Raw genomic sequence first — 26,689 nt, forward strand, 5'->3', positions numbered from 1 at the left:
TGTCTTAAAACTTGAAAGGTGGTATCTGTATTTCCCTTATCGCCTTTGCAATTAATAATAAGTAGATAATTACCTACCTAAATAGCAGGTAATATTCTGCTGCCTATATGTTTTTTTATTCATCCTGAAATAGGAAGGTATTTGAATGTTGGCTAGCCAGAATGACTAATGTGTACTGTCATCAGTAATATTTGTGAGGGCTTTTTATGAGCCATATTTGAGTATAAGTCCTGGGTATGTAGGGTAAACAGTAGAGTCCCTCACCTTGAGGGACCTTGCCCATTATTCTGTCTAAAGTCCAATGTTATCATTCTACATATTCACTGAACTATTGCAGCATCCATTTCCTTGGCTGATGTTTCTTTCTGTAACTGTCCCCAATTTATTACCTGTATCCTTAATCTCTCTTCGGATTGCCAGACTTGCGGATTTAACTCTTCAGGAGTATTTTATTCTTAGATGAATTACCTGTAAGGTTCACTATGTCCAAAATGGAAGCTCTTCTTCAATGCCCTCTTTCCTGTTCAGTTTTCCTTACTGGCCTTGTTGTCTTTCCAAGCCCAAATCCTTTCAATCATCTTGATTGCTTTAATATATTCTTTTAACTTTATGCCCTTCAAAAACAGTCATTTTGGCAGTTATCTCTAAAATAGTTCAAATCAGTTTCTTGTTTCCCACCTTAATTTAAGTCCTTTTCACTTTTCTCTCTGCTCATTGTCAGTAGCTTTCTAACCTGTCCTCCCTGACTCTAATCTCAATTTTATGTCAGTAATAATTCCAAAATAAAGTTTTAGGTTTTTTTTAGACATTTATTCAAAATAAGCCCTCCTGTGTCTTCCCATTTCCACAGACTAACCAGATTTCAAAGTGTACATATGATCAAATCTTTGCTTTTTCTGCTACTTTATTACCTGGAATTGTATATTTCTTTTCTATTAAAACTATTTCTTGTTGGCTGAGCAAGCCAAATTCCATACTTCCTCATTATTTTTTCTTGTTTCTCCTTTCTTCTTAGAATGTCTTTCCCTAGTCATCACTATTATACATTCTTGCTTGCTGCTGCTTAGATCTAGCTCAGTACTTGAAGACTCTTGGAAATACACATCACTTCATCCATTTCTTGCCGTTGTATTTGTCAAGAAACTATTTTAAACACTTGGCACATTTTTTTGAATATGGTAAATGTTTAAACTGGAATATGAAAATATATTAAATACTAAAACGTTTATTTTTTTAATTTTCAAAAATTTTTAAAAATATTTACTGTCAAATTTTGTCAAATTGGCTAACATACAGTGTGTACAGTGTGCTCTTGGTTTTGGGGTAGATTTTCGTGGGTAATTACTTACATACAACACCCAGTGCTTATCCCAACAAGGGCCCTCCTCAGTGCCCATCACCCATTTTCCCCTCTCACCCCTCCCCCATCAATCCTTACTTTGTTCTCTGAAATACTGAAATGTTTTATATATGATTATGCAACATTAAAAAATGTTATATACTTAAAAATGTAGTAATTATTTTTTATATAACTATATTTACCTTACTTGATGTGAGCATCTCAGTGGCAGAAACTATCATATTCATCTTTGTATTCCCAGTACCTTGTATCATGTATGCCTGACACAGACACACAATTAATGTTTTAGTGAATGAAAAAAATATGATGGAAAGTAATGAACTATAGATGGTTTTAAGATTTGTGCTTGAGAGGGTGCTTGATTCTTTAAGGAAGGACTTCAAAAAGAAGCTTTTCTTTTTCTTTTATGGTAACAGCAGGTGAAGAGAAAGAAGCAGTAATGATTTATTAAGATTCTGGATATGCTTTGCTCATGAGATTTTCATGAGACTGCTAAGAAGTAGGGACTGCTAAATGGGACAGAGGAGGACTGATGATAGATTTGGCCCTCCTCCTTAATCACAGAAAAACTCAGTTCTTTGCCAGTTCCCTTTCTCCTCTTCCTCTGTCGCTGGATGATTTAAAGCAGGCCTTCTTAATTGTATGCTGTCTGTGAGTTATGTGTGTGTCCACATGCTGGTATCCTCAGCGTTTGGGGTGACCATACACAGCCTGATGTGACCTAGCCTCTAGGCCCTTCACCTCCTGTCTCATTTTTTTGCTCAGACATGCTGTATAAATGCTACAATTTTTTGTATGTGTCATGACATGAAAAGCACTGACCTAAGGTCTGGTTTGCTGATAATTGTTCAAAGCATAGTAGTTTAACAAGTAATATTTTCAGAAAACAACTTTTAGCAATAACATAAATGAAAGCATTAGTGAAGGACAGAATTTTTGCCCTAGGCTTGCATTTCAGTTTGTAACAAAAATTCCTATTTGTTGTAGTCTGATCCTTTAGCATACTTTTCTATTGTTATATACACATTTTAAATAGTTTTGCATGGCCACGTTTCACTAAGTTATTTAGTATTTTACAAAATCTTAATGTTTTATACTGATCTTTGGAATTAGTACTTGCATGATGTAAGTTATCTACCTTGTTATAGTTGTTATAATCTAATTAACATTAAATAACACTTGGAATAATTCAGTGAATATTGTGAGTGTTAATGGAAGAGGATAAGTTAAGGAGTAATTTTTTGTCTTTGAAGGTTGGCTGGGGAGTTTTTAAAGTCGGATTATTTGTTTGTTGCTGTTGGACAAGTGGGTGGAGCATGTAGAGATGTTCAGCAGACCATTCTCCAAGTTGGCCAGTACTCAAAAAGAGAAAAACTTGTCGAAATTCTGCGAAACATAGGTATCTTACATTGATATTATTTTTTTGTCATAATTTTGATTTTTAAAAAATGCTTAATTTTTAAATTACTCTAAAAATTGTTTGGTATGGGTTTTTAAATAAGTGCGTTTTCATTATTTCCTCTTTCTCTAAAGCTTTCTTTATAAAAGGCTTTATGATTTAGTTTCCTCTGTAAATTATATAGCAGTTTAATCTTTTCTTCATAAAGATTAAAAAAAAGGATTTGAGACTTGAAATATGTGACTAAGAACTATTCCAGGAGGGGCGCCTGGGTGGCTCAGTCGGTTAAGCGTCCGACTTCGGCTCAGGTCACAATCTCGTGGTATGTGAGTTCGAGCCCCGCGTCGGGGTCTGTGCTGATTGCTCAGAGCCTGGAGCCTGCTTCAGATTCTGTGTCTCCCTCTCTCTCTGACCCTCCCCCATTCATGCTCTGTCTCTCTCTGTCTCAAAAATAAATAAACGTTAAAAAAAAAATTTAAAAAAAGCTATTCCAGGAGAAATACATATATTTTTCATTGTAAGAAATAAAAAAGCCTCCTTTACATTAAACTCCATTTTCTTCACCCTGAGTTATTTTTACTTCATAGTTTTTGCTTCCAAAATATTTCTATAATTGTAGATTCAAAAAATTTTAGAGCTGAAGGGAACTTTAAACATCTGGTTCTGGTTTTTACAATAGTGATGAGAAATTTCTCACCCCCCCCCCAAATAATTTTTATAGAAAGTCGTATTTCTTTGATTGAGTTGGGCTTAGTTTGTGCCGAAAAATAAAACTTTTTAATATTGCTCTCTTATTTATCATTTTTTTCATTATAGGACCTACTTTATTACTGAGAAAAAATGTTTTATTTTTTCCACCATATGTAGCAAAATTTATTTTCCTTTTTTAAAAAATCTTAGTTTTAACATAGTGCAATATTGGTTTCAGGAGTAGAATTCAGTGATTGATCACAGCAAGTGCCCTGTTTGGTACCCAGTAATATTATTTTAATTTCTTCTTATTACCTCACAGACTAAGTGTACTTACATGCTATATATTCCCCCTCCCCTTCTTCATTTTAGTTTCAATTTGAATGTCACTGTTGAGATGGAGGTATGAGGAGAGGACAGGAAACCATCTAATTTCCAACAATGAGGAGGAAAAAAAAGAAGTTGACTTAGAAAACACTTAAAAAAAATTTTTTTTTAATGTTTATTTATTTTTGAGACAGAGAGAGACACAGCATGAGCAGGGAAGGGGCAGAGAGAGAGGGAGACACAGAATGTGAAGTAGGCTCCAGGATCTGAGCTGTCAGCACAGAGCCCGACGCGGGGCTCGAACTCACGGACCGTGAGATTGTGACCTGAGCCAAAGTCCGACTGAGCCACCCAGGCACCCCTAGAAAACACTTTTAAAGGCTTCTATTCTTCAGTTTCCACTAAGTCTTAAAAAAACACAAAACTTTTTAAAACCAAATGCTCATCATGAGTTGGAGAAATTTTACTGGTTTGCTTCATCCAGTGTTTCATAAATACAGTTGCTATTTCTGTTTTTATTACTCCTTCTATAGTCTCACTTATGTTAATTATAACTTTTAACCATAGTAACTTCTGTTTCATAGAGGAAACTGGAGGCAGGAATGGGCATTTGAGAGATGTCAGACATAAGTGCTGTAGCTGACTACCAGAGCTCATGAACTTTTTTTTCACTTTTTTTTTTTTAGTGTTTTTGACAGAGAGAGCGAGCGAGCATGCACAAGCAGAGGAGGGGCAGAGAGAGAGGGAGACACAGAATCCGCAACAGGCTCCAGGCTCTGAGCTGTCAGCGCAGAGCTTGACGCAGGGCTCGGACTCACCAACAGTGAGATCATGACCTGGGCCAAAGTCGGATGCTTAACTGACAGAGCCACCCAGGTGCCCCTCATGAACTTTTTATACTACTTTTTTACGGCACACTTTGTTAAAGTATGAAAGTGCTGCAAATTTTTAAGTGGCAAAAATGAACATGTTTATTAACATGCCTCAAAGATATTGCATATGAAAAATAAGCAAAAGAACATGAAATTAGGTTTAGTAATTAATATGTGAGAATTCTAGTGATCACTAATTTACTCAATATAATCTACTCTTTTAAGTTACCTAAAGCTGAAGATGTTGGATATTATTTTCAGGATGACATTATGCAAAATATAAATACTGTTGAATAATGAATCAATTTACTGAACACAAGCTTGTTTTTATACTTTTAAGTTTTTAAAAAATTTTTTTTATTTTTGAGAGAGTGTAAGTGTGTGGGGACAGAGAGAAAGGGAGACAGAATTTGAAGTAGGCTTCATGCTTAGAGCTGTCAGCACAGAACCTGACGTGGGGCTAGAACCCACAAACCATGAGATCATAACCTGAGTCAAAGCTGGACCTTAATCGACTGAGGCCCTATGTTGTTATGCTCTTAAACATTATGGAGAATATTAGCTTATTTGGGTGGCTAACCTACATAGGCTAAGGAAAACCCAACTAAAATAAGGTGTTTGTATTATGCTTAAAACTGATAAATCAGAGAAAAGATGTGTGTTTTTTTAAACTGAAGTTATTAAATTAGTCTTGAGTTTATCAAAGATTTCACTTATGTGTACTTGTAATCTTAAATGTTTGAGATTTAATTCCTGTAGGAAGATTTTTTTTCAAAAACAGTTCAGTTTTAGAAATTCAGTTTTGTTATTCTCTCGGAATTTTAGGAATGTTTGCTTCTGTAAATTATTTTTCTGTTTTATTTAACTCAGTAAACCAAATCAGAATTAATTTGATAGACCTATAAGACACTTTTTAAAAGATGCTTTAATAGACTTTTATAAGTTATTTTTTTTTCTAGTTTTGCTTCTCTCCTCTTCCTATTTTCTCCTTCTGCAGCAGTAATTAGATAATAATAGATCTTGTTCTGTCCTCCATATTTTGTAACCTCATTTTCATATTTTCTACTTGTTATGGGTTGTATTCTAGATAGTCTGGGTAGTTATTCAGATTTACCATCACTTTTGCAGAAACTGGTACTGGTACAGTGTATATGTATAGTTCTCTGCCATTTTGCTACCTGGGTGCATTTGTGTAATTACCACCAACATCAAGATCCAGAGCTACTACCTCACCACAAAGATATCCCTTGTGCTGTTTTTATAGCATACCCACCACTCCTACCCTCACTGCCTATCCCTATGTCCTCACAACCACTAATCTGTTTTCCATCTTTATAATATTATAATTTCAAAAATACTATGTAAATGGAATCATGCATATATGACCTTTAAAATAGGTTTTTCCTTTTGCTGTAATGCCCTTGAGGTCATCAAGTTGTTGTGTCAGTGGTTGATTTCTTTGTATTGCTGAGGAGTATTCCATGGTATGGATATACTTGTATTTTTGGTTCTTAGCCCTTCTGTCAATTTTATTCCTTTTAATTGTTAAATTTATACCATTTAGGTTCATTGCAATTATTAGAGGTTAGAGCTTAATCATTTCATTTTTTTTTAATGTTTGTGCCATAGAACATTTATTTTTATGTGTGCCAGTAAACATGAAGAAGTTAGGTTTGATTTTACAAGACTCTGAAAAGGACTAAGTTCAGATTCGTCCATGACATTTGCCTATTTTTTTTTCTTTTTTATTTCTTATTTTTAGTTATTTTTAAATTTTTGTCCAAGTTACTTAGCAGATAGAGCAATAATTTCAGAAGTAGAATCCACTGATTCATCCCCTACATATAACACCCAATGCTCATCCCAGCAAGTGTTTTCCTTAATGTCCCTTACCCATTTAGCCCATCCCCCAGCCCACAACTCCTCCAGTAGCTCTGTTTGTTCTCTATATTTAAGAGTCTATTATTAAACCATTTCTATCTTCTTTTTGTTCCTTCTGTTTCTCATTTCTCTGTTGTTGTCTTCCTAGAATGTTTTTTAGAATTCAGTTTTGATTTGCCTACTTTTTTGAGTTTTTAAGTATATCTTAGCATAGCTTTGTTAGTGGTTGCTCTCAAGGCATTACACTGCACATAAATAATCACAGTGTGTCAGTACTGTTGTCTGTGTTGTGTCAGTTTGAGTGAAGTATAGGTACCTTATCTCCCTTTGTGTTCCTTTATCCTCCCTTATTTATTTATTTACTTTTTTTTTTTTTTTCCATAATAGTAAGTGTATTCTTTAATCCCAGTCACCTATTTCACCCATTCATTCCCCACCTACTTCCCCTCTGGTAACCATCATTCTTTTCTCTGTAGTTAAGAGTCCTTCTTGATTTTTTTTTTCTCTTTTTTTCCCCCCTTAGCTTGTTTGTTTTGTTTCTTAAATTCCACATATGAGTGAGATCACATAGTATTAGTCTTTCTCTGTCTTATTCGGCTTAGCATTATACTCATTAGCTCCTTCCACGTCATTGCAAATGGCAAGATTTCTTTTTTATGGATGAATGGTATTCCATGGTATGTATATACCACATCTTCTTTATCCATTAATCAATGGACAACTTGAGTTGCTTCCATAGTTTGGATATTGTAAATAATGCTGCAGTAAGCATAGGGGTACATGTATCCTTTTGAATTAGCATTTCTGTAATTTGTGGGTAAATACCCAGTAGTACAATTAATGGATTGTAGGGTAGTCCTATTTTTAATTTTTTGAGCAACCTCCATACTCCATACTGTTTTTCACAGTGGCTGCACGAGTTTGCATTCCCACCAATGGTGAAAGAAGGTTCCTTTTTCTCCGCATCTTTACCAATACCTGTTGTTTCTTTTGGTTTTGATTTTAGCCATTCTCACAGGTGTGAGGCTTTTTAAAGAGGCTTTAAGAGATGTTGTAATTTAATTTTTTAATATTCTCCACAAGGTATTAACATAATTATTACATATAATAAAAAAATCCTTTCTGAATTACACATAAAGTGCTTTAGTTCTACCGCTTTAAGCCACAGTTCTACCACTTAACTTTCTGGGGTTAAGAATGACCCCAGAAATACAAAGAATTGCAATCTAGCTACTATTCTATTAGGAGAATAGTAGAATCTATTAGAATTATTTTTAGATTCTTAGTTGATTTTTACTTAGCTCACAATGGACTAACAAAATGGATACTCCATCACTTCTCACTCAACAGAAGAGAGATTTATAATTCATCTGTTTATAGAGATCACTGAATGGTCTGATCATAAAGCTAAATTTGCAATTATTGCTATCACCAGTGGTAGTATGACCTATTGTCTGAACTAGAACAAATACAAAATCATTAGGAAGAATTCTAGAGAAAGTCAGAGTTAAATTCTTATTGCCACTGGGATTCATACTGAAAACCAAGAAAAGAGATCAGGGCTCAAGTTGCTCAAGAGTGTTAAGTACTTGATACTATCAGTTGTATCAGTTTTGGCTTTGGGCATCTTATTGGATGACTTCCAAAACTGTGGAAAAATAACTATTCTAATAATATGAAAATGACTATATCTCGAAGATTTAACTGATTTATTACTGTAGGAATCACTTGCCCTTTGATTTTTCTGCTTGATTTTTAACAGGTCTGAGAGTTAATGAAACACCACCTCTGAGCCTTTTTTTCTTATAGATCTCCTATTTCAGTTAATGTTAGTTCTGTTTTTCCAGTTACTCAGACACAGTCTTGGGAGTCCGCCTTCATTTCTTTCTTTAACTGCATATATCATTTCTGTTAGCAAAATCGTTTTGGTTCTAACATCAGAATTTATTCAGAATCCATTAAGTCCTTAGTTAAAACAAAGACCAGATCTTGTCACTTCTTTGTTCAAAACTTAGTGGCTTCCCTTCTCAAAATGAAGAAGTTTTTTTTCAATGGCCTTCACGACTCTGTGTGACACAGCTGCCATTACTTCTCTGTCTTCATGTTCTGCTGTCTCTTGCTCACCCCACTCCAGCCAGACTCCTCATTGCTGTTCCTCACACGTGCCAAGCACGTTTCTCCCTCATAGCCTTGCTACTTGCTGTTCCCTCTACCCAAAATGTAGGGGTCACATGAGGGCCCGTGTGTGTGTGTGTGTGTGTGTGTGTGTGTGTGTTAGCACATAACTCCCATGTCTCTTAGCCTTTCCTTCATATTTGTCCTTCCCTGTGCCTTGATGTTCTTCCCCAAGTATCTCAGTAGTTTATTATTTTATTCTTAGTTCTACTTAGATGTCATCTAATTAAAAAGGGTACATCTAAAGTAGCCCTCTTGGGACTCTATTTATCCTTGTGGGTTTTTTTTTTTTTCCATTTTAGGGCTTATTACATAATATTTATTATTTGCATCTCCACAATGAGAGCAGGGGCTTTGTTTTCTTTGCAGTATTTCCAACACCTGGAATAGTGACTGGCATCTCTTAGGCACTAAATATTTGTTGAATAAATGAAGCCAACTAATAGGGAAATGAGGGAGAAGAATTATGAACAGTAATACAGTCTTCTTTCCGTTAAGGCTATAAGTTACCTTCTTTCCTCTCCAACATAGGGAGATTCCTTGTGTGAAAAAATCTCTGGCTCATGCTTGAAGTTCTACCAATTAAATTCTTTAAGCTAACTGGTAAATATTTTTGACTCATAAAATCCTAGGATAAAGTCACTTAGTTTTTTTGATAAATAATACCTTGGAAATAAAAGGGTTTGAATTAACAGAGAATGTTGAAACACAGAATGTTGCAGAATTTGTCAGCCTTGGGTTGGATGCCTTATAAATTGGGCAATCAAGGCAGAATGCAAGATTGGATTATCTCGGGAGGTAAGGAGCAAAGGCATTAATTTAATGAGTGGGAAATGAAGGTCCTGAGATGAATTTGGAACTGCCAAAAGTTGGCAGGTAGATACCATTTATCTTGCCCTTAGTCAGCTTTTTGGTGTTGGCCTGGGAGGGCAAAGGGCAAGCTCTTTTTTTTAGTCCCTAAAGTAGAAAACAGTTCTGATACTTTATCTTTGACATTCATTCATTCAGGAAATATTTGGGCTGCTGTTACCTACCAGGCCTGGTCTTGGTCTTGGGAATACAGTGATGGATGAGACTATTTCCTACTAATACCTCCTGGCTTTTTTTTCCTTTTCCTAATTTCATAGTTTCTGTGTTTATCACTGTTTCATTGTCTTGTAGGTGATGAAAGAACTATGGTTTTTGTTGAGACTAAGAAAAAAGCAGATTTTATTGCTACTTTCCTTTGTCAAGAAAAAATATCAACAACAAGTATTCATGGGTGAGTAGATTAATACGATTTCATAGTAGGGAGGTGACACTTGTATTTGTCATTTGCTAAGAAATAGCAGTGCGTGTAACTGACATGACATAATCCTAAGATTGGGATTCAGAATTCTCAAGATCTAAACTGTTAGTCATTTTAAGTTTTTATAAGAACTAAGAGGTGGGGATAGGTGAGTTAAAGGTTTGTCTTGGACTCCTCATCATGAGGAGTGGTAACTTCTCAAGAGAACTCAGTAAGTTTTTCTCTTCTGCTGAATCCAATCTTTCTCTTGCTTGAAATTTTTTATTGAAGTGCATAAAAATGTCATATGAGCACAACTTCATTGACACTTTACTCATGGATCTGAAATACTAATGAATATACAGAATTCTGAGATTATAGTTAAACAATTTTTTTGAGAAAACATTCTAATCAAATAGTTGTGTATTGTCAAGACAAGTACGAGATTAATAGGTGAGATTTAATGTTTGTCACACTTGTTAAAAAATTTTTTTTAAAGTTTATTTTTTGAGAGAGAGAGCGCACAAGTGGGGGAGGGACAGAGAGGGAGGAGGACAGAGGATCCAAAGCAGGCTCCACATTGACAGCAGAGAGTCCAATGTGGAGTTCAAACTCAAGAAATGTGAGATCATGACCTGAGCTGAAGTCAGATGCTTAACTGACAGCCGCTCAGATACCCTGATGTTTGTTTGTCTGACCTAAATTTGTGTTGTAGCACTCTGTACTACCTTTGTTACCTTACTTCATGTGCAAATGAGGATAATTGTTCCACCCTCAAAGTATTACTGTGAGAATTAAATAAAATGATGGCTTGAAAAAAATTAGTATAATACCTGGTATGTAAGAAGTAGATAGCAATGTTGATTGCTGCTATTTTTACTGTTACTGAAAACATGTTGAACTTGAATGGTTCATTGTAGTAATTTTTTTAATGTTTGTTAATTTTAGAGAGAGCACATGTGAGCAGGAAAGGGCCAGAGAGAGAGGGGGGAGAGAGAATCCCAAGTAGGCTCTGTACTGTCAGTGCAGAGCCTGATGTGGGGCTCAAAATCATGAACCGTGAGATCATGACCTGAGCAGAAATCCAGAGTCAAACACTTAACCGACTCAGACACCTAGACACCCCCACTGTAATAATTTTTTAAGAGCTGTCCTGACACATGCTTTCTTTGATTTCTAGTGATCGAGAACAGAGAGAGAGAGAGCAAGCTCTGGGAGATTTTCGCTGTGGAAAGTGCCCAGTTCTTGTTGCTACTTCAGTAGCTGCCAGGGGGCTGGATATTGAAAATGTTCAACATGTTATCAATTTTGATCTTCCTTCTACCATTGATGAATATGTTCATCGAATTGGACGTACTGGTCGTTGTGGAAATACTGGCAGAGCTATTTCCTTTTTTGATCCTGAATCAGATAACCATTTGGCACAGCCTTTAGTGAAAGTACTGTCAGATGTAAGTTTTAAATGTTTAAAACTGAATGGATATTATTCTATCATTGAAAGTAGACCTTGTATATCTATGTATATTGAGGAAAAGTAAACTGCTGTAATCTTTGAGACTAGATGCATATTGAATATGAAGTTAATAATTTCTTTTTTTAGGCTCAACAGGATGTTCCTGCATGGTTGGAAGAAATTGCCTTTAGTACATATGTTCCTGCCTTCAGTGGTAGTGCAAGAGGAAATGTATTTGCATCAGTTGATACTAGAAAGGTTAGTTGAGGGGAAAAATTTAGAACTTGGCTTCCAGTTACTCTTTGTGAATGTTGTAGTTAATATTGTGAAGTAACAATAACGTTTAATAATTATCTTGTCATTTTTTATACTTAAAAGTTTAATATTTCTTAAAGTTTTATGTATGTATGTATTTTTGGTCTTAAAAGTGAGGAATAATATAACCTTTCAATTCACGCTCAAACATCCCTCCTTTCTCAAATTTGCTGGCATTTACAGCTCCTTTGGATTCTTCTGAATTTCCTGTAAGAATTCCTTGTTTTTAGAGTTCTGACAGTATTATTAAGTAAGACAGAATACTAGAGATAGTGAATTGCATGTCCTTTTTGATGTGTCTGTTTATAGGCAGCACCACTTTTATACAGCAACAGTGAATGCACTAACCATTAAATATTTATGCTTATTTATTAAGGTATAGAGCTTTCAGTTTTTCCATCTGCCAAAACTACTGATTAAAGAAAGATTTTCTTGAAATATTTTGTGTAATTTAGACTACCCAGGTTCATATGGGCCTTTATCAAATGGATTAAATTTAGTGAGAATCCAGTCTTTTATATTTTTTGGGAAAACATGGTGGGAAGTTTGAGTACCTTCTCTGAGTCTGGGAATGTAATTTGAGAGATACCATAAAATTAAATCTTTCTTTCTTTCTTTCTTTTTAAAGAATTACCAGGGCAAGAATACTTTGAACACAGCAGGGTTTTCTTCTTCACAAGCTCCCAATCCAGTAGACGATGAGTCATGGGATTAAAGCTAAAACATCCTTCAAGTTTGTGGTACAGTTTTGATGCAGAGAAGAAAATAGTTTTGATTTTTGAGTTTAACAGAAGTGCAAAACCTGACACACTATTATCTTCTGTCCTTCTGTTCTTATTCCTACCCTTAAAAAAAAATTCTTGCTGACTAGTTATGTGAAATACTAAAAATTAACAACATTGCAGTTACTGATATAAATGGTGTTAACTGGAAAGATTAAAGCATTCTGAATGTCTTGCTTATTTCTAGTGTATTCTTCAGGGGTTTTAAACATGTTTCATGTCTAAATACATAGTCTTAGTGTGGTGTTTATTGATCCTAAAACAAGCAGTAGGATTTATGACAAACTTTTGTTTAGAAACTGAGTCTCCTTTTTTTGCTTAAAAAGGAGCTTTTAAAGCAATAGTGTGTCACTGAAATATGGTAACATGATTTTCATGTAACAGACAGTGAAAGACATAAGCCTTTGAAGGTGATTTTGACTTTAGGTCATCACATATGTGATGAAAATGGTTAAATGCAATGTGAACTCTGTACACAATGACGTAACAAATGTTTGTTTTTACTCTGTACAGACTTTCCTTGAAAATAAAGGATGAAACACTTTGCCCCCTTAGTTTTCTAACAGCATTTAAAATTTTTCTTTGTTGCATATCATAGTTCTCCTGTATTTTGAAATTTTGAGCCTTGTAAAACCAATGAAGTGAACAAGGTATTACATAAATTAAATATTAATGTATGATATACATTCATACACAAATAGTGAAAATCATTATTTGAACTCAAACTATATCAACAAAAAACAATACTGTTCACTTTTGCCACAATTTTTTGATATTTTAAGAACAATGAGGGAAAGAATCTTTTTTTTCATTTACTAATATATATCTTAAATATGTCTAGAATGTAAGTAGTTCTTAATAAATCATTAAGTAAATGAACCAAAACATTAAGACATGGAACAAGTAAGAAGTAGGGAGACAAAAAATTAACCATTACAAATGTTTGTTATCATTAACTTAAAATATCCAAAGCAACATGTCCTCAACATATATCTTGTTACATGAATTTGGTTTATAATTAAGGCATCACACATGAAAAGAGAAGGTCTGTTTAACACATGTTTTTAGGATTAGATACCTACCCCATGCCATATTCAACATCAGTTCCATGTGCATTACTAAAAGTTAGAACTACAAAAAATACAGTTAAGTATGAAAGCTTTGAATTGGGGATGAGAGTTGAATTTAAACTCAGAAGTCAGAAATCCCAAAGGATTTGTGCACAAAAGGATCAGTTGCTTATTTAACGAGTAAACAACAAAGAAAAATATGACAATGATTACAGTGACTACAATGTATTATCAGTGAGTAGTTCATGATAATGTGGATATGTAGGAATACCTTAGAGGAATGCACAAAGAACAAACAGACAACTCAAGGGAAGTTCAAGTAATGAAAATATGGGGAATATTTAACATGTACTGTGTAATCTCATTTCTGGGAAAGGTTAAATTAAGGAAAGCATTGGTGTCATTACTCATAGTACCTGTGTGTCTTAATTTTCTCCTCCAGTTTGTTTTGTTTACAAAGGGTATTTACAGGCCATTTGTCTTTTTTGTTTGTTTCTTTTTTTAAATGTTTTATTTATTTCTGAGAGAGAGAGTGTGTGCAAGCAGGGGAGGGGAAGAGAGAGAGAGGGAGACACAGAATCTGAAGCAGGCTCCAGGATCACAGAGCCTGATGCAGGACTGGAACCCACAAACCGTGAGATCATGACGTGGGCTGAATCTGGACACCCAGCCGATTGAGCCACCCAGGCGCCCCTTTTTTCTGTTTCTTGAAAGAGCTTTTGGTCATACCTGGCCTGATTGCTTTAAAAATATTTTTGAATTTGCATGATTTGTCAAATTACCATAATAGCATTACTGAATCAGTATAAAAAAGGAAATAAAATTGTACCAGTTACAGTATCATTACAAACCCACTGTTAATGTCCCCATGTTCAATTACTTTCTGCATTTCTAGGTATAAATTTGAATGATTTCTTTAAAATACATCAAAGTAACAGGTACAGGTATGATTAGAAAATGCTATTGAAGAGTTTATAATAGGAAGAAGTATTCTGCCTCTTTCTTTCAAATTGCTATTTCACATCCCATGTTCAATGGTCTTTCACCATTTCTGGTAGTTGGTATCATATGTTTTATTTTTATCTCACCAAGCTGAGATTTCTCTTGGCTTTCTGTATAATAGGTAAAGATTTAACTGACCTCAGTCTTCTTGGGTAATTTTAATATAGTTATAAGTATACTTTGTGAGGTGATGGTGAAGTCACCCTTTCTCTTCTCTCTGTTAGGGCTTTTACAGTGTATCAACTTCAAACTGTACATTAACATTTCCAGAGTTAACACTTCCACTCTATTCTAATAACCATAAAGTTTCTCTTTTATATTTATATGTTGGTTCTAAAATTGGAAATCAACAGGCAGGGTTTACATAAATAAAAACTTAAAAAATAAGAAAAACAGAGGAAAATATTGTTTGCTGAATGGACCAATTAACACAGTTTGATTTCCTTTTTTAAAATTTATTTTTCCAATTTTATGATCTCTGTTGTGTTTCCAGGAAGAATTCTAAATGTCAGGGTCAAACGAAAATTGATCAAAACCATTCCACATACTAATTTGCTTTAAACTTGAATCGTAGTCTCTTTGAGCAGTTTTACCTTTGAGCAATTTTACCCTTCGGGGTTTGTCTTTGTTTTTTCTTTCTGGGAGAAGAAACATGCTCTTTTCGCCATATCATTACCTTTCTGGGTTACTGTATTGACTCCAAAAGATACTGATATTTCTAAATTTTTTGAGTGGGCTTTTTAATTCTGGCTAGTAGTTGGTGTGTTTAGCAGATCATTCTTTTCTGGACCTGAAAGTGTTTTGTACATTGTCTCATAATTTTTCCTAAGTTTTCTTTCTTCTGTCTATATCCTATCTCTCATGTTTTTTGTCTTTTGGCTTGTTATGTTCTGGTAGAATTTATACTATTTTTTAACCCTCTGATTTTTAAAAGCAATTTCTTATTTCCAAGGGCAATCTTATTTTCCTCTGTTTTTCTTATTTTTTAAGTTTTTATTTATTTTTAATTTTTTTTAACGTTTATTTATTTTTGAGACAGAGAGAGACAGAGCATAAACAGGGGAGGGTCAGAGAGAGAGAGGGAGGCACAGAATCTGAAACAGTCTCCAGGCTCTGAGCCGTCAGCACAGAGCCTGACACGGGGCTTGAACTCACGAACCGCGAGATCATGACCTGAGCCGAAGTCGGACGCTTAACCGACTGAGCCACCCAGGCGCCCCAAGTTTTTATTTATTTAATCTTTTTTTTTTTTTTTTTTTAACATTCACCAGTTCTGCTGCTTGGCATCAGAAATCTTAAGCCTTCATCAGTTTGTAAGTTGTATGTTTATTGAATGCTAGCTTTACTCAGATACAGCGATGTCTACCTTTCCCAGCAGGCCTACAGGTTAAGTGCTCTTCTGTCTCTCTAAATTTTTTTTTACATGTTTTATTCTTGAGAGAGAGAGAGAGAGAGAATGAACGAACGAATGGATGAATGGGGGAGGGGCAGAGTCACAAAGGGACTCAGAATCCGAAGCAGACTCCAGGCTCTGAGCTGTCAGAACAGGGCACAATGCAGGGCTCTAACTTAGAAGCTGTGAGATCATGACCTGAGCCGAATTTGGTGCCCAACTGACTGAAGCACCCAGGAGTCCTTGTGTCTCTTTAATTCTACAATCACAGCTTGTTCTCTAAAGAAGGCATAGGTTGGGATGTGAACAATAAAGCTTAGCTTTTCTTTCCTAGAGGCTTGTGCATTTTTAATGAGCCAAAGGCTCTGGTCTAAATCAAAGTAGGAAGCTCAAAATGTGGAATATGAAGCATAATGTGAAAGTTTGGGAATAATGGTGATGCAGTAGCAAATAAAGGTGAAGAGTGGTCCTGATTACAGTTAGGGTAAACTTGCCTACTTCATCTGTCCCTACATTCTTGAAGTGGAGTAGCTATGGCTTTTCTGATTTACGTTTTTCAGCATTGATAACTTTTGTATATAGAGCAGATGCCTTGGTGGGACGTTTACTCTTCCAACCCTGCCCGTAACTTTACACTTACCCAGTTTGCATACTTCACGGTTTTATTTATCCGATAATTTGGGAGAAGGCAGCTTTTCATTTTGTTTGGTTTGTGTGCTCTTCACAGATTTTTAAATGTGTTGAAGATAGGGTACCTATCTAGTCTTTAAGTTCTGAGAGCCCTTTTTCAGTCGCTCGCCAGCGTGCGGCTGCTATCTGTGGTTGGCAGAAGTTGCTTTTGCTTGCTATCAGCATCTATCGGCATGATCCCCTCCTCCCCCCCCCCCCCCGCCCCACGCTGCTCCCTGCCCTTTCTCACCCCTTGCCTAACTGCGTGCCTAATACATCTTTTGTAAATATTAGCCCAGCATTGTGCCCCGAGATCCTGAGGAAAGGAACTCTCAGCATCCAACCAGGAGAGAGCCGAGCCTGGGCACGCAGGCGGCGGTGGCCACTGTGAAGCTGCCAGTGCTGCGAAGCAGTTTCCGCCTGCGTCCGGGCTTCTGGAGGCGGCTCCCAGGTGCGGCCCCAACCTGTGGTTCTTCCGCTCTCCAGGACCTGGCAGAGCTCATTCCGAGGCCCGGAAATGACAGCTAGCGAGGGCGTGGGGCAAAGGGAGCCTTCGGGTGGAGTAGGAGGCTGGCCTGAAGGGACCCAGGGGGCTGAACCGCCGCGGAAGGGTGCCTGCATGGGCGACGGTTGCACTGGAGGTGGGATGGCACTGTAGGCTGTCCTTGGGACTCTCCCTTTAGCATTCCTAAACTTTCTGGATCACATCTACAGAGCCCAATGGTACATTAAATCTCAGGGCTCTTATCAGCCTCTCTCAAATCCGTTTATACCCCCACCCAAAGGGTTCAGAACAGCAGATTTAAGACTCCTACTCTAGAGAATATACGGTAGTGCCATGAGGAATTCATGTCAAGAGAGGACAGTACAGACGCTGAAATAGAAGTGAGCAAATGATGTGGCCTCAAGTTTGGGGGCTGGAGATTCAGGTAAATTCCTTAATCCTTTAAATGATTGATTGTTTTGCTGTAATTTAGGGAATAATTGTCAAATCATCAAAGTGGGGTATTGGAATTACTTTTCTGTGGGGGATTTTGAGTGTGAGAATTCGTAAAAGGATTTTTTGTCTCCATTAGTTAGTGTGTTCTGCAGCTGGAGTCTAATGTGTTTGTGGGATTCTTTTTCACTATTCCAGGGACAAAAACCACCTTTTCTTCTCCTGAATATATGAGCTTATTAATTATCACAAAGTCTTGGATATGTCCATTTTAATTTGATTTTTGTCTTCGTTTTGGAAGGGGGGTTACAATGTAGGGGATTAAAACACTCTCAACAGAAATCCAAACACTTTATTTAAAAGCTTACATGTGTTGGAGGAGAAGCTCATATAGCAAGGTAGGCATGATGCTTCAAAATAAATAACTAGTTGGAATAACCTTAACATTGGCTTTATTTGTTGACATGTGTGGTGCCTAGTTCTATCAGTGATCTGCTTTAGGCCTTGGTTTGCTTATATATAAAAATAAGACAATAACTGGGTTTTTTTCCATGTTCATCTCTAATCAATGAAGAAGTCACACAATGCATGCATTGAAGTGTTTTTTAATAGAGGCAGTCTGAAGACTGTATAAGAATGCAGAGTATCATAGCTAAATGTTGGTATAGTTGTATTTTGATGTTCAAGTCTTATTCTAGTATTGCACTAGCTGCTTTATCAGTGTTAAATGTACAGTTGAGAAACAAGTCAGATCACATCTGCAGCTATAGTGGTTGAATCTCTTTATAAATATTACAGGGGCATGAGTGATGCTTATTAATTGACTGTTCTGGCATCTTTATACTTCTTTTCATTTTTTCATCGTCCTTTAGATGTTCCACCACTGAAGATTTATTCATGATAATTCACACGTGGTAATGAGCCAGTGTGTTCTTGCCAGGTAAATGTAATGCAGGTTCTGACAGTTTCATCTTAAAATGTTTGTTGAATTATATTACTGGGTTACCAGTCATCTGTGTTTGTAGAAAGTTTGTTTCCAGTAATTTTTTTTCAATTCTGTAAACAGAAGTATTGTTGATATAGTGTCACAAAGTTAATACCACCATTTGATATAGAATGCAGGACCAAAACAAGTACATTTTATCATAGTGTGTGTATTAGATATAAAATACATAGAGTGATGCTGATTGCCTGTTTAAACAAAGTTCTAAAGAGACCTTGTGGTTTTCTCATCTGTGTATGTAATTTGGTAGGAAAATGAACCCTACTGTAGTGAAAAGACTCAAACTGACCTAAGTTCAAACCCAGCTCAACAACTTACTAATAATTGTGTGCTCTGAAACAAGTTAACTTTTTAATTTTTGAACTTGAAACAAAATTTACATATAATCAGAGACACAAATCTTAAGTATATGGCTTAAATTTTTACTGCATATATTTCTCAACATCACCCAAATCAAGATATCTATCACTTATATGACCTTCTTGCCCCTTTCCAGTTGAATTCCTACCCAGAGGTTATAACTATTCTGATTTTTGTTACCATAGTTAGATTTGCCTGTTCTTGAACTTGATATAAATGGAATCATAGAGCTTGCCCTGTTTTGTGTCTGGCTTTTTGTCCAACGTAAAACCTGTGAAATTTATCCATGTTGGTTTGTGTATCACTAGTTTGTTCATTTTTTTTATTCTGTCATATGAATACATTACAAATTGTTTTTCCAGTTTCTTGTTTATGGGCATTTCATTTGTTCACAATTTTTTATGAATTAAGTGCCTATGAATATTGTGCAAGTCTTTTGGTACATAAGCACTCAATTCTCCTAGGGGTGGAATTGCTGGGTCATAAAGTAGGTATGTGTTTAACTTTATTAGAAACAGCCAAAGAGTTTTCTAAAGTGGTTGTACTATTTAACGTGGCCACCAGCATTTTAAGACTATTTCATTTGCTCAACATTCTCACTATCACTTAGTATTGCCAGTATTACTATTTCTAGCTATTAATGTGGTTTTAATTCATATTTACCTGGTGGTTAGTGATGTTGAGTGCCTTTTCATATGCCTGTTGGGCATATTTGTGTCTCTACACCTGTTTACATTTCTACCTAGTCAGGTTTTGCAAACCATATACCATGAGTGGTATAAGAGAGTGGAGAAAAAATGGAATTAAGAGAGATGGGGTGCTATCTTGCTCAATAGTGACAGCAAGATATGTGGAAGTGTTTTGTCCTTAGGTTAAATAACAGTCCTTTAGGTCACTGACTGTATTTATTAGGGTGACCCTACCTGTTGCTAACCCCTAAAACTTCAGTGACTTATGATAGATTTACTTTTTTTTGCCCACCTTGACTGTCCAAGGAGCATATTCCCAGTAGGTAGGTTGCCTCTCAACTATTTACTTAGAATTCCGGGATTCTTCCATCATGTAGATCTGTAATCTTTGATACATGGCTTACAAGGTCTTTATGCTTCTCTTCATCAAGCTAGAGAACGGAAGAGAGTGGAGGCAGAGGAAGGATGACAAGGACATATGGAAGATTTTGATGGGTCAGGCAAGGAAATGGCATATACATCTCTTTTCACATTCTACTGTTGAGAACTTAATTGAATGTAACTGTAAGGGAGCTCGGAAAAGTAGTCTTCTTCTGTGTGCCCAGGAAGCTGGGAATCAGCCAGCAGTCTCTGCCAATACTGATGAAATGATATGTTCTCAGGAATAGTCCATTGATTTCTGTATTAAACTGAGTCAGGACAAAAACTAACTTCTTGATATCCTTCAAATAGCAATGAATCTATGTAAACTTATAAATAAGGCATTTCTCATTCTTTTTGTGTACCCTCACAGTGCTGTAGGAGTTGGAGAGTGACCATTAGAAGTACAGATAATGATAATTTAATGAGTCCATTATGTGACGGTTAAAATACTTTGTTGAAAGCTCTTTTCCATTTTATTTATTTAATATGTCATACTTATAAAATAAATGTAATTTAGAATAAGGTAATTACTTTGTCCTTTAGTAATATTTCAGGACTTTGTGATTTTAAAACTTTAAAAACTCCCTTAAACCATTTTTTTTGAGACTTAATAGAAAATGACTCCTGATACTGTCCTTGTGGAAATGCAAAGCTCTTTGACACTTTCCCTTAAGTTTCTAAGATGTTCCTAATATGTTGGAGTTGCTGAGTCATTGCCCTGTTCTTCTTTTATTAAGTTCTAAACCAGTAAGACATGGATTGCCTTGAATCATCTAAGCCCTGGGTCAGCAGTCTTTCTAGCTCTTAAGAGTCCAGTGCACATTATTGTTAGAAGGAGTAGGGAGAAGAAAACAAGGGAAGAAAGAAGGGAACAGAAAGAAAATGCGTGTATGCAGTAGAGCTTCTTAAGTTGTTCCGTGTTTAAGCTTTTATGGGCAAAGTATTGCTCTACAGCAGTCCTGTACTTTAGAAATATAACGTGAGCCATATATGTAATCAGTATATCCCAAATATCATTTCAACATTTAATCTTTATAAGAATTAGATATTATAAATTTTCTTTGTACTAAATCTTTGAAATCCACTACACCATATTATAATTACCTCATATCTCATTAAATTTTTTTAATGTTTATTTATTTTTGAGAGAGAGAGATAGAGTGCAAATGGGAGAAGGGCAGAGAGAGAGGGAGATCCAGAATCCGAAGCGGGGTCCTGGCTCTGAGGTGTCAACACAGAGCCTGATGTGGGGCTCAAACTCATGAACCGTTAGATCATGACCTGAGCCGAAGTTGGATGCTTAACCAACTGAGCCACCCAGATACCCCCACAACTCATTTTAGATGTGGTTTTCATTGGAAATTATTTAGTCTTTGTAAAATAGACTTAATATATTAGGATTCACATATGTACTATAGATACCCAAGTTGTTCCAAACATACTTAGAAAAGTTTCCAGTAGGTGAGACAATTCTCAGATTTTAATTTTAATTAGATTAAGAATTCAGTTTTTCAGTTGTACTAGCCATGTTTTAAGTACTCAATAGCCACATGTGGCTACTGGCTTCTTGGTCAACAGTTTAGCTCTAGAGTATAGACTCAGTTTGAACTGAAAGCTCTAGGAAAGCATGAACTTCTCCCTGGCATTGAAAAGTACTTAAATATTTGTGGTTTGAAGATATTATCAACCTATTTTAATGTTAGTGGAGTTAGAAAGTGAGGCATAATAAATAAACTAATTGAACAGCTGGAGTGAAGCCAGGCTTCTTTTTCAAAACTTAATTGCTCCTTAAATTAGCTTTCAGAGTGCAACTATTTAGACCAGAATGGTTACACTTTTTGGAGGATGCCTCTATCCAGCCCAGTGGCTATTAACTGGCCAAATGACCTATTACTTGTCACAGGTAAACAGTTATAAGGGAAAATACTCAAGTGCCCTTTCTATAACCCACTAGTTAGGATTTGGGGAATATAAACCAAAGGAAAATGTAGTCAAAACAATTAAGGTTGAAAGTATGGAAAATAATCCTACATCCCATTCCATGTTACTCTGCAGAGGAAAATAGGTTCTTGTTTTAGAGGCATGCACCTCTAATTTACCAAAAAAAAAAACAAAACAACAAAAAAACACAAAAACAAAAAAACCCCCAAAATCCCACAAAACCCTAACCTGGAAAATGTTCCTCAGTGTTAGAAAAGGACTCTTTATATTCTTTGATAGTGGGAATATTATACTCTAATAGGCATATGCTTTGTCCACTAATTACCAAAATTGTACTAGTTCAGTGTTCTGAAGATGGTTTCCTTTCACAAAGCCTTCCTTGATTACCATAGTTGAGTTGCTTCCTTCTTTCCTTCAAGTCCTTTCTCATGAAAATAAAATATTTTTATCATCCAAATACATATCTACAGTGCTGTGAATTGTTTCCATTGGATAAGTTTTGTCATGTCTAGCACAGCCAAGTCAGTGTTCTCATAAGCGGCAGTTGCTCAATATTTACTTGAATACACAGAAAAAGAGAACAATCCTGAAATCGTGGCTGATGAGCTTCTTAAGAACCTCTGACTATGGCCATGCTTTGTGTTGAGATTGCCTGACTGCATTCTGCTGTACTTGACTGATGGCAGAAACTCAGCTGAGCTGCCAGGTATTGGAGTAGTGAATTAAACGAGCCAAAATGAAAGTGACAGTCAAGCTTTTAGTCACTTATTGCAGTTAAATAAATAGAAGTCTAAACCAGAGAAAAGACTTCCCAGTTCCACTTCTCCCTATGGAATGGCCTACAGAGTGAGGATCAGATGCATCAGCATGGATATTGGGTGGTGTTGAGTGAGCCACAAACAAAAGCCTTCTGCAGATTTATGGACTGTTGGAGGAAAGAGGAAGAAGGGCTAGGAGTGAAAAAGTATTCAGTCAGAATAAAGGAGTTTGCCTTACCGTTTTCCCATATAGGGAGACCTCCAAATGGAGTCACCTGGGCCAGAGTCCTTTATTGCAACAGCTTTCAGAGATTACAGTGTACTGGTTGTACCCCAAACTGGATGTGGGGAGGACAGCTTTCTCCTGTGAGGCCTGCCAGGTAAATCCTGTGTAATTGCCTGTGACTGGTCCTGAAATGTCATACAGGTTTTTTTGGCTAGAAGCTGTACTCCTCAAAGGGAAAATCACTTCTAAAGATTTTAAACTATTTTCATCTATTGCAGGATGTACATGTTCTTACTTTTTAGTATCAGGATGCATTTTACAGTTGATGCCAGCCAGGTAATAGTTGTGATCTAATTGTGTGAAACCTTCCATTGACACCTTGGAATAAAATCAAAAGTATCTTTTCCCCATTGTGTATTCTTGCCTGCTGTGTTATAGATGAATTGATCATGTAAGTGTGGGTTTATCTCTGGGCTCTCTGTCCCATTCCATTGACCCATGTCTCTGTTTTTGTGCCAGTACAATCCTGTTTTGATTATTACAGCTTTGTAGTATATCTTAAAATATGGGATTGTGATACCTTCAGTTTTGTCCTTCTTTCTCAAGATTGCTTGGGCTTTTCAGGGTCTTTCGTTATTCCACACAAATTTCAGTATTATTTGTTTTAGTTCCATGAAAAGGGCTATTGGTGTTTTGACAGGGATTGCATTGAATCAGTAGATTGCTCTGGGTAGTATACACGGTTTAGTGGTTGTAAGCCTTCTAGTCTATGAGCATGGAGTATTTCTCCGTTAGTTTGTGTGTTCTTCAGTTTCTTTCATCAGTGTTTTTTAATTTTCAAAGTACAGGTCTTTCACCTCCTTGGTTAAGTTTGTTCCTAGGTATTTCATTCTTTTTGGTGCAATTGTAAATGGGATTGTTTGATGAGATGTAGTATCCGTTTACATCATTTTATCCTCATAAACTACCTATATAGGTCTTGAATTGGGCACCTTATGTCTCCATTTTAGACCTTTTTAATATGTTCTGATCAGTTAGATTGAGGTATAGGGTATAGAATAGGAAGGGAATATAATGGAACATTCTCAAGCGAAGAGGCTAATGTCTAATTAATCTTTAGTGGTTATTACCCCATATTTTATTATGAGAGCTTCCCATTACTAAGTAAGTTATTTCTCAGCCCCCTGACAGGACTAAGCATTCTGTTATATTTTTCTGACCAAAGGCCCTTATCCTGTCAAGGTCAACATAGTCTAAAAACACTTGTCAAATCTCTGTCCTTTGTTTGATTTTTTTAATTTTTATTTATTTATTTATTTTTTACTCTCTCATGTTTATCTTTTCTAGGGATTTTTTAAACCTCTAACTCTGCCAACCCTTTCTGGATATGACTTGAAATCTTGCTTTGTAGTTTTGGAAAATGAGACATGACTGAAAATGAAACTTGACCCATTTGGCTATTTCATGATCCTGAGGGAGATGTGAAGAGACTATACATGTGAAAAGGACATTTCCCTGTACTCTTTGTCAGGATTGCTGTTTCATAAGCTTTGCCAGGGCAGAATAAATGAATTAAAGCACGGAATGTTTTCATGGGCTTTTGTAGGATCATCTGGAGCCATTTCCTAAAATAGGACTGCTAAGCCTGTTCCAGGATAAGGTCTGGTGTTCTGACCTGATGATGATTCTGATGATACCACAGTGGTGTTCCTCTTGACTCTCGTTTGTCTTCAGTGCAATTTGGAAACCAAATCCAAATGGTACATAGAAGCAGGAAACCAAAGGATCCTGAGGGACCACATGAAGAACATGGTGAGCCAGGACCCTTCTGTAACAGGGAGATCAAATCCTGGGACAATGGCCTTAACAGCCTCACCTGCCATGTCCTGAACCAGAGTCATTGGATTCCCACTGGAACAAAATGGACTTTGTCTTCCTTCATTTTTGTTACCCCACTTTTCTTTTCCCATATATTTCTCCTTTCTAGCACTCACCTTAGCCCTGGGTTATTCTGATAAACACCCTTGCTTAAGAACCACTGGTCAGACTTACTTTATAAAGAAATATCAGAGATAGATAGATGTATATTAATAACTTTCCTGTTTTCTCTCTTGATATCTGTTTGAATTATCACTGCATAATAAATTACCTCCAAACTAAGTGACATAAAACCATATAATTTCACCATTTCTGTTGGTTAGGTTTCTGCATTTAGCTTAGGTAAGTCCTCTGTTTCTGGGTCTTTAACAAAGCTGCTGTCAAGGTGTTACCTGGGATGTAGTCATCTCAGGGCTGGATTGGGCAAAGATGTGCTACAAAGCTCACTCAAATTTTTCACAAGATTTAGTTCATATCAGGTTGTTGGACTGAAGACCTCAGTCTCTTACAGCCTACTGATCAAAGGCTGTCCTGTGAGTTCCTTGCCATGTATGGCTCTCTGTAGCACAGTTCACAACATGGCTGCTAGGTTTGTCAGGGCAAGTGAGAGGGCAAAAGAGTATGAGAAAGACAGAAGTTAAAGTTTATTTATTTATTTATTTATCAAATATATTTTACCTTATTTTTTAATATGAAATTTATTGTCACATTGGTTTCCATACGACACCCAGTGCTCATCCCAACAGGAGCCGTCCTCAATGCCCATTACCCACTTTCCCCTCCCTCCCTCCCCCCATCAACCCTCAGTTTATTCTCAGTTTTTAAGTCTCTTATGGTTTGGCTCCCTCCTTCTCTTTTTTTTTTTTTTTTTTCCTTCCCCTCCTCCATGTTCTTAAGTTTCTCAGGATCCACATAAGAGTGAAAACATATGGTATCTGTCTTTCTCTGTATGGCTTATTTCACTTAGCATAACACTCTCCAGTTCCATCCATGTTGCTACAAAAGGCCATATTTCATTATTTCTCATTGCCAAGTAGTATTCCATTGTGTATATAAACCACAATTTCTGTATCCATTCATCAGTTGATGAACATTTAGGCTCTTTCCACAATTTGGCTATTGTTGAAAGTGTTGCTATAAACATTGGGGTACAAGTGCCCCTAAGCATCAGCATTCCTGTATCCCTTGGGTAAATTCCTAGCAGTGCTATTGCTGGGTCATAGGGTAGTTATATTTTTAATGTTTTAAGGAACCTCCACACTGTTGTCCAGAGTGGCTGCACCAGTTTGCATTCCCACCAACAGTGCAAGAGGGTTCCCGTTTTTCCACATCCTCGTCAGCATCTATAGTCTCCTGATTTTTCATTTTAGCCACTCTGACTGGCATGACTCAGTGTGGTTTTGATTTGTATTTCCCTGATGAGGAGCAGCGTTGAGCATCTTTTCATGTGCCTGTTAGCCATCTGGATGTCTTCTTTAGAGAAGTGTCTATTCATGTTTTCTGCCCATTTCTTCACTGGATTATTTGTTTTTCGGGTGTGGAGTTTGGTGAGCTCTTTATAGATTTTGGATACTAGCCCTTTGTCCGATATGTCATTTGCAAAAACCATTCCCTTGGCTGCCTTTTGGTTTTGTTGATTGTTTCCTTTGCAGTGCAGAAGCTCTTTATCTTCATGAGGTCCCCATAGTTCATTTTTGCTTTTAATTCCCTTGCTTTTGGAGATGTGTCAAGTAAGAAATTGCTACGGCTGAGGTCAGAGAGGTTTTTTCCTGCTTTCTCCTCTAGGGTTTTGATGGTTTCCTGTCTCACATTCAGGTCC

The 26,689-nt window shown here is 36.4% G+C and overlaps 1 protein-coding gene across 6 annotated transcripts in view; it reads left to right on the forward strand.

Moving 5' to 3' along the window:
* Nucleotides 1-12,701, forward strand: part of DDX4 (DEAD-box helicase 4) — an 80,963-nt gene extending 68,262 nt beyond the window's left edge. For all 6 annotated transcript variants that reach the window (XM_049649472.1, XM_049649476.1, XM_049649473.1 and 3 more), the window contains 5 exons: nt 2,614-2,759; nt 9,866-9,965; nt 11,152-11,422; nt 11,572-11,682; nt 12,368-12,701. In XM_049649472.1, the coding sequence (XP_049505429.1) occupies nt 2,614-2,759; nt 9,866-9,965; nt 11,152-11,422; nt 11,572-11,682; nt 12,368-12,454 (715 nt within the window). In that variant the 3' untranslated portion in view covers nt 12,455-12,701. The remainder of the gene's footprint in view (nt 1-2,613; nt 2,760-9,865; nt 9,966-11,151; nt 11,423-11,571; nt 11,683-12,367) is intronic.
* The last annotated feature ends 13,988 nt before the right edge of the window (nt 12,702-26,689 follow it).

The sequence above is a fragment of the Panthera uncia genome, assembly GCF_023721935.1.
Source record: "Panthera uncia isolate 11264 chromosome A1 unlocalized genomic scaffold, Puncia_PCG_1.0 HiC_scaffold_17, whole genome shotgun sequence".
NCBI lineage: Eukaryota > Metazoa > Chordata > Mammalia > Carnivora > Felidae > Panthera > Panthera uncia.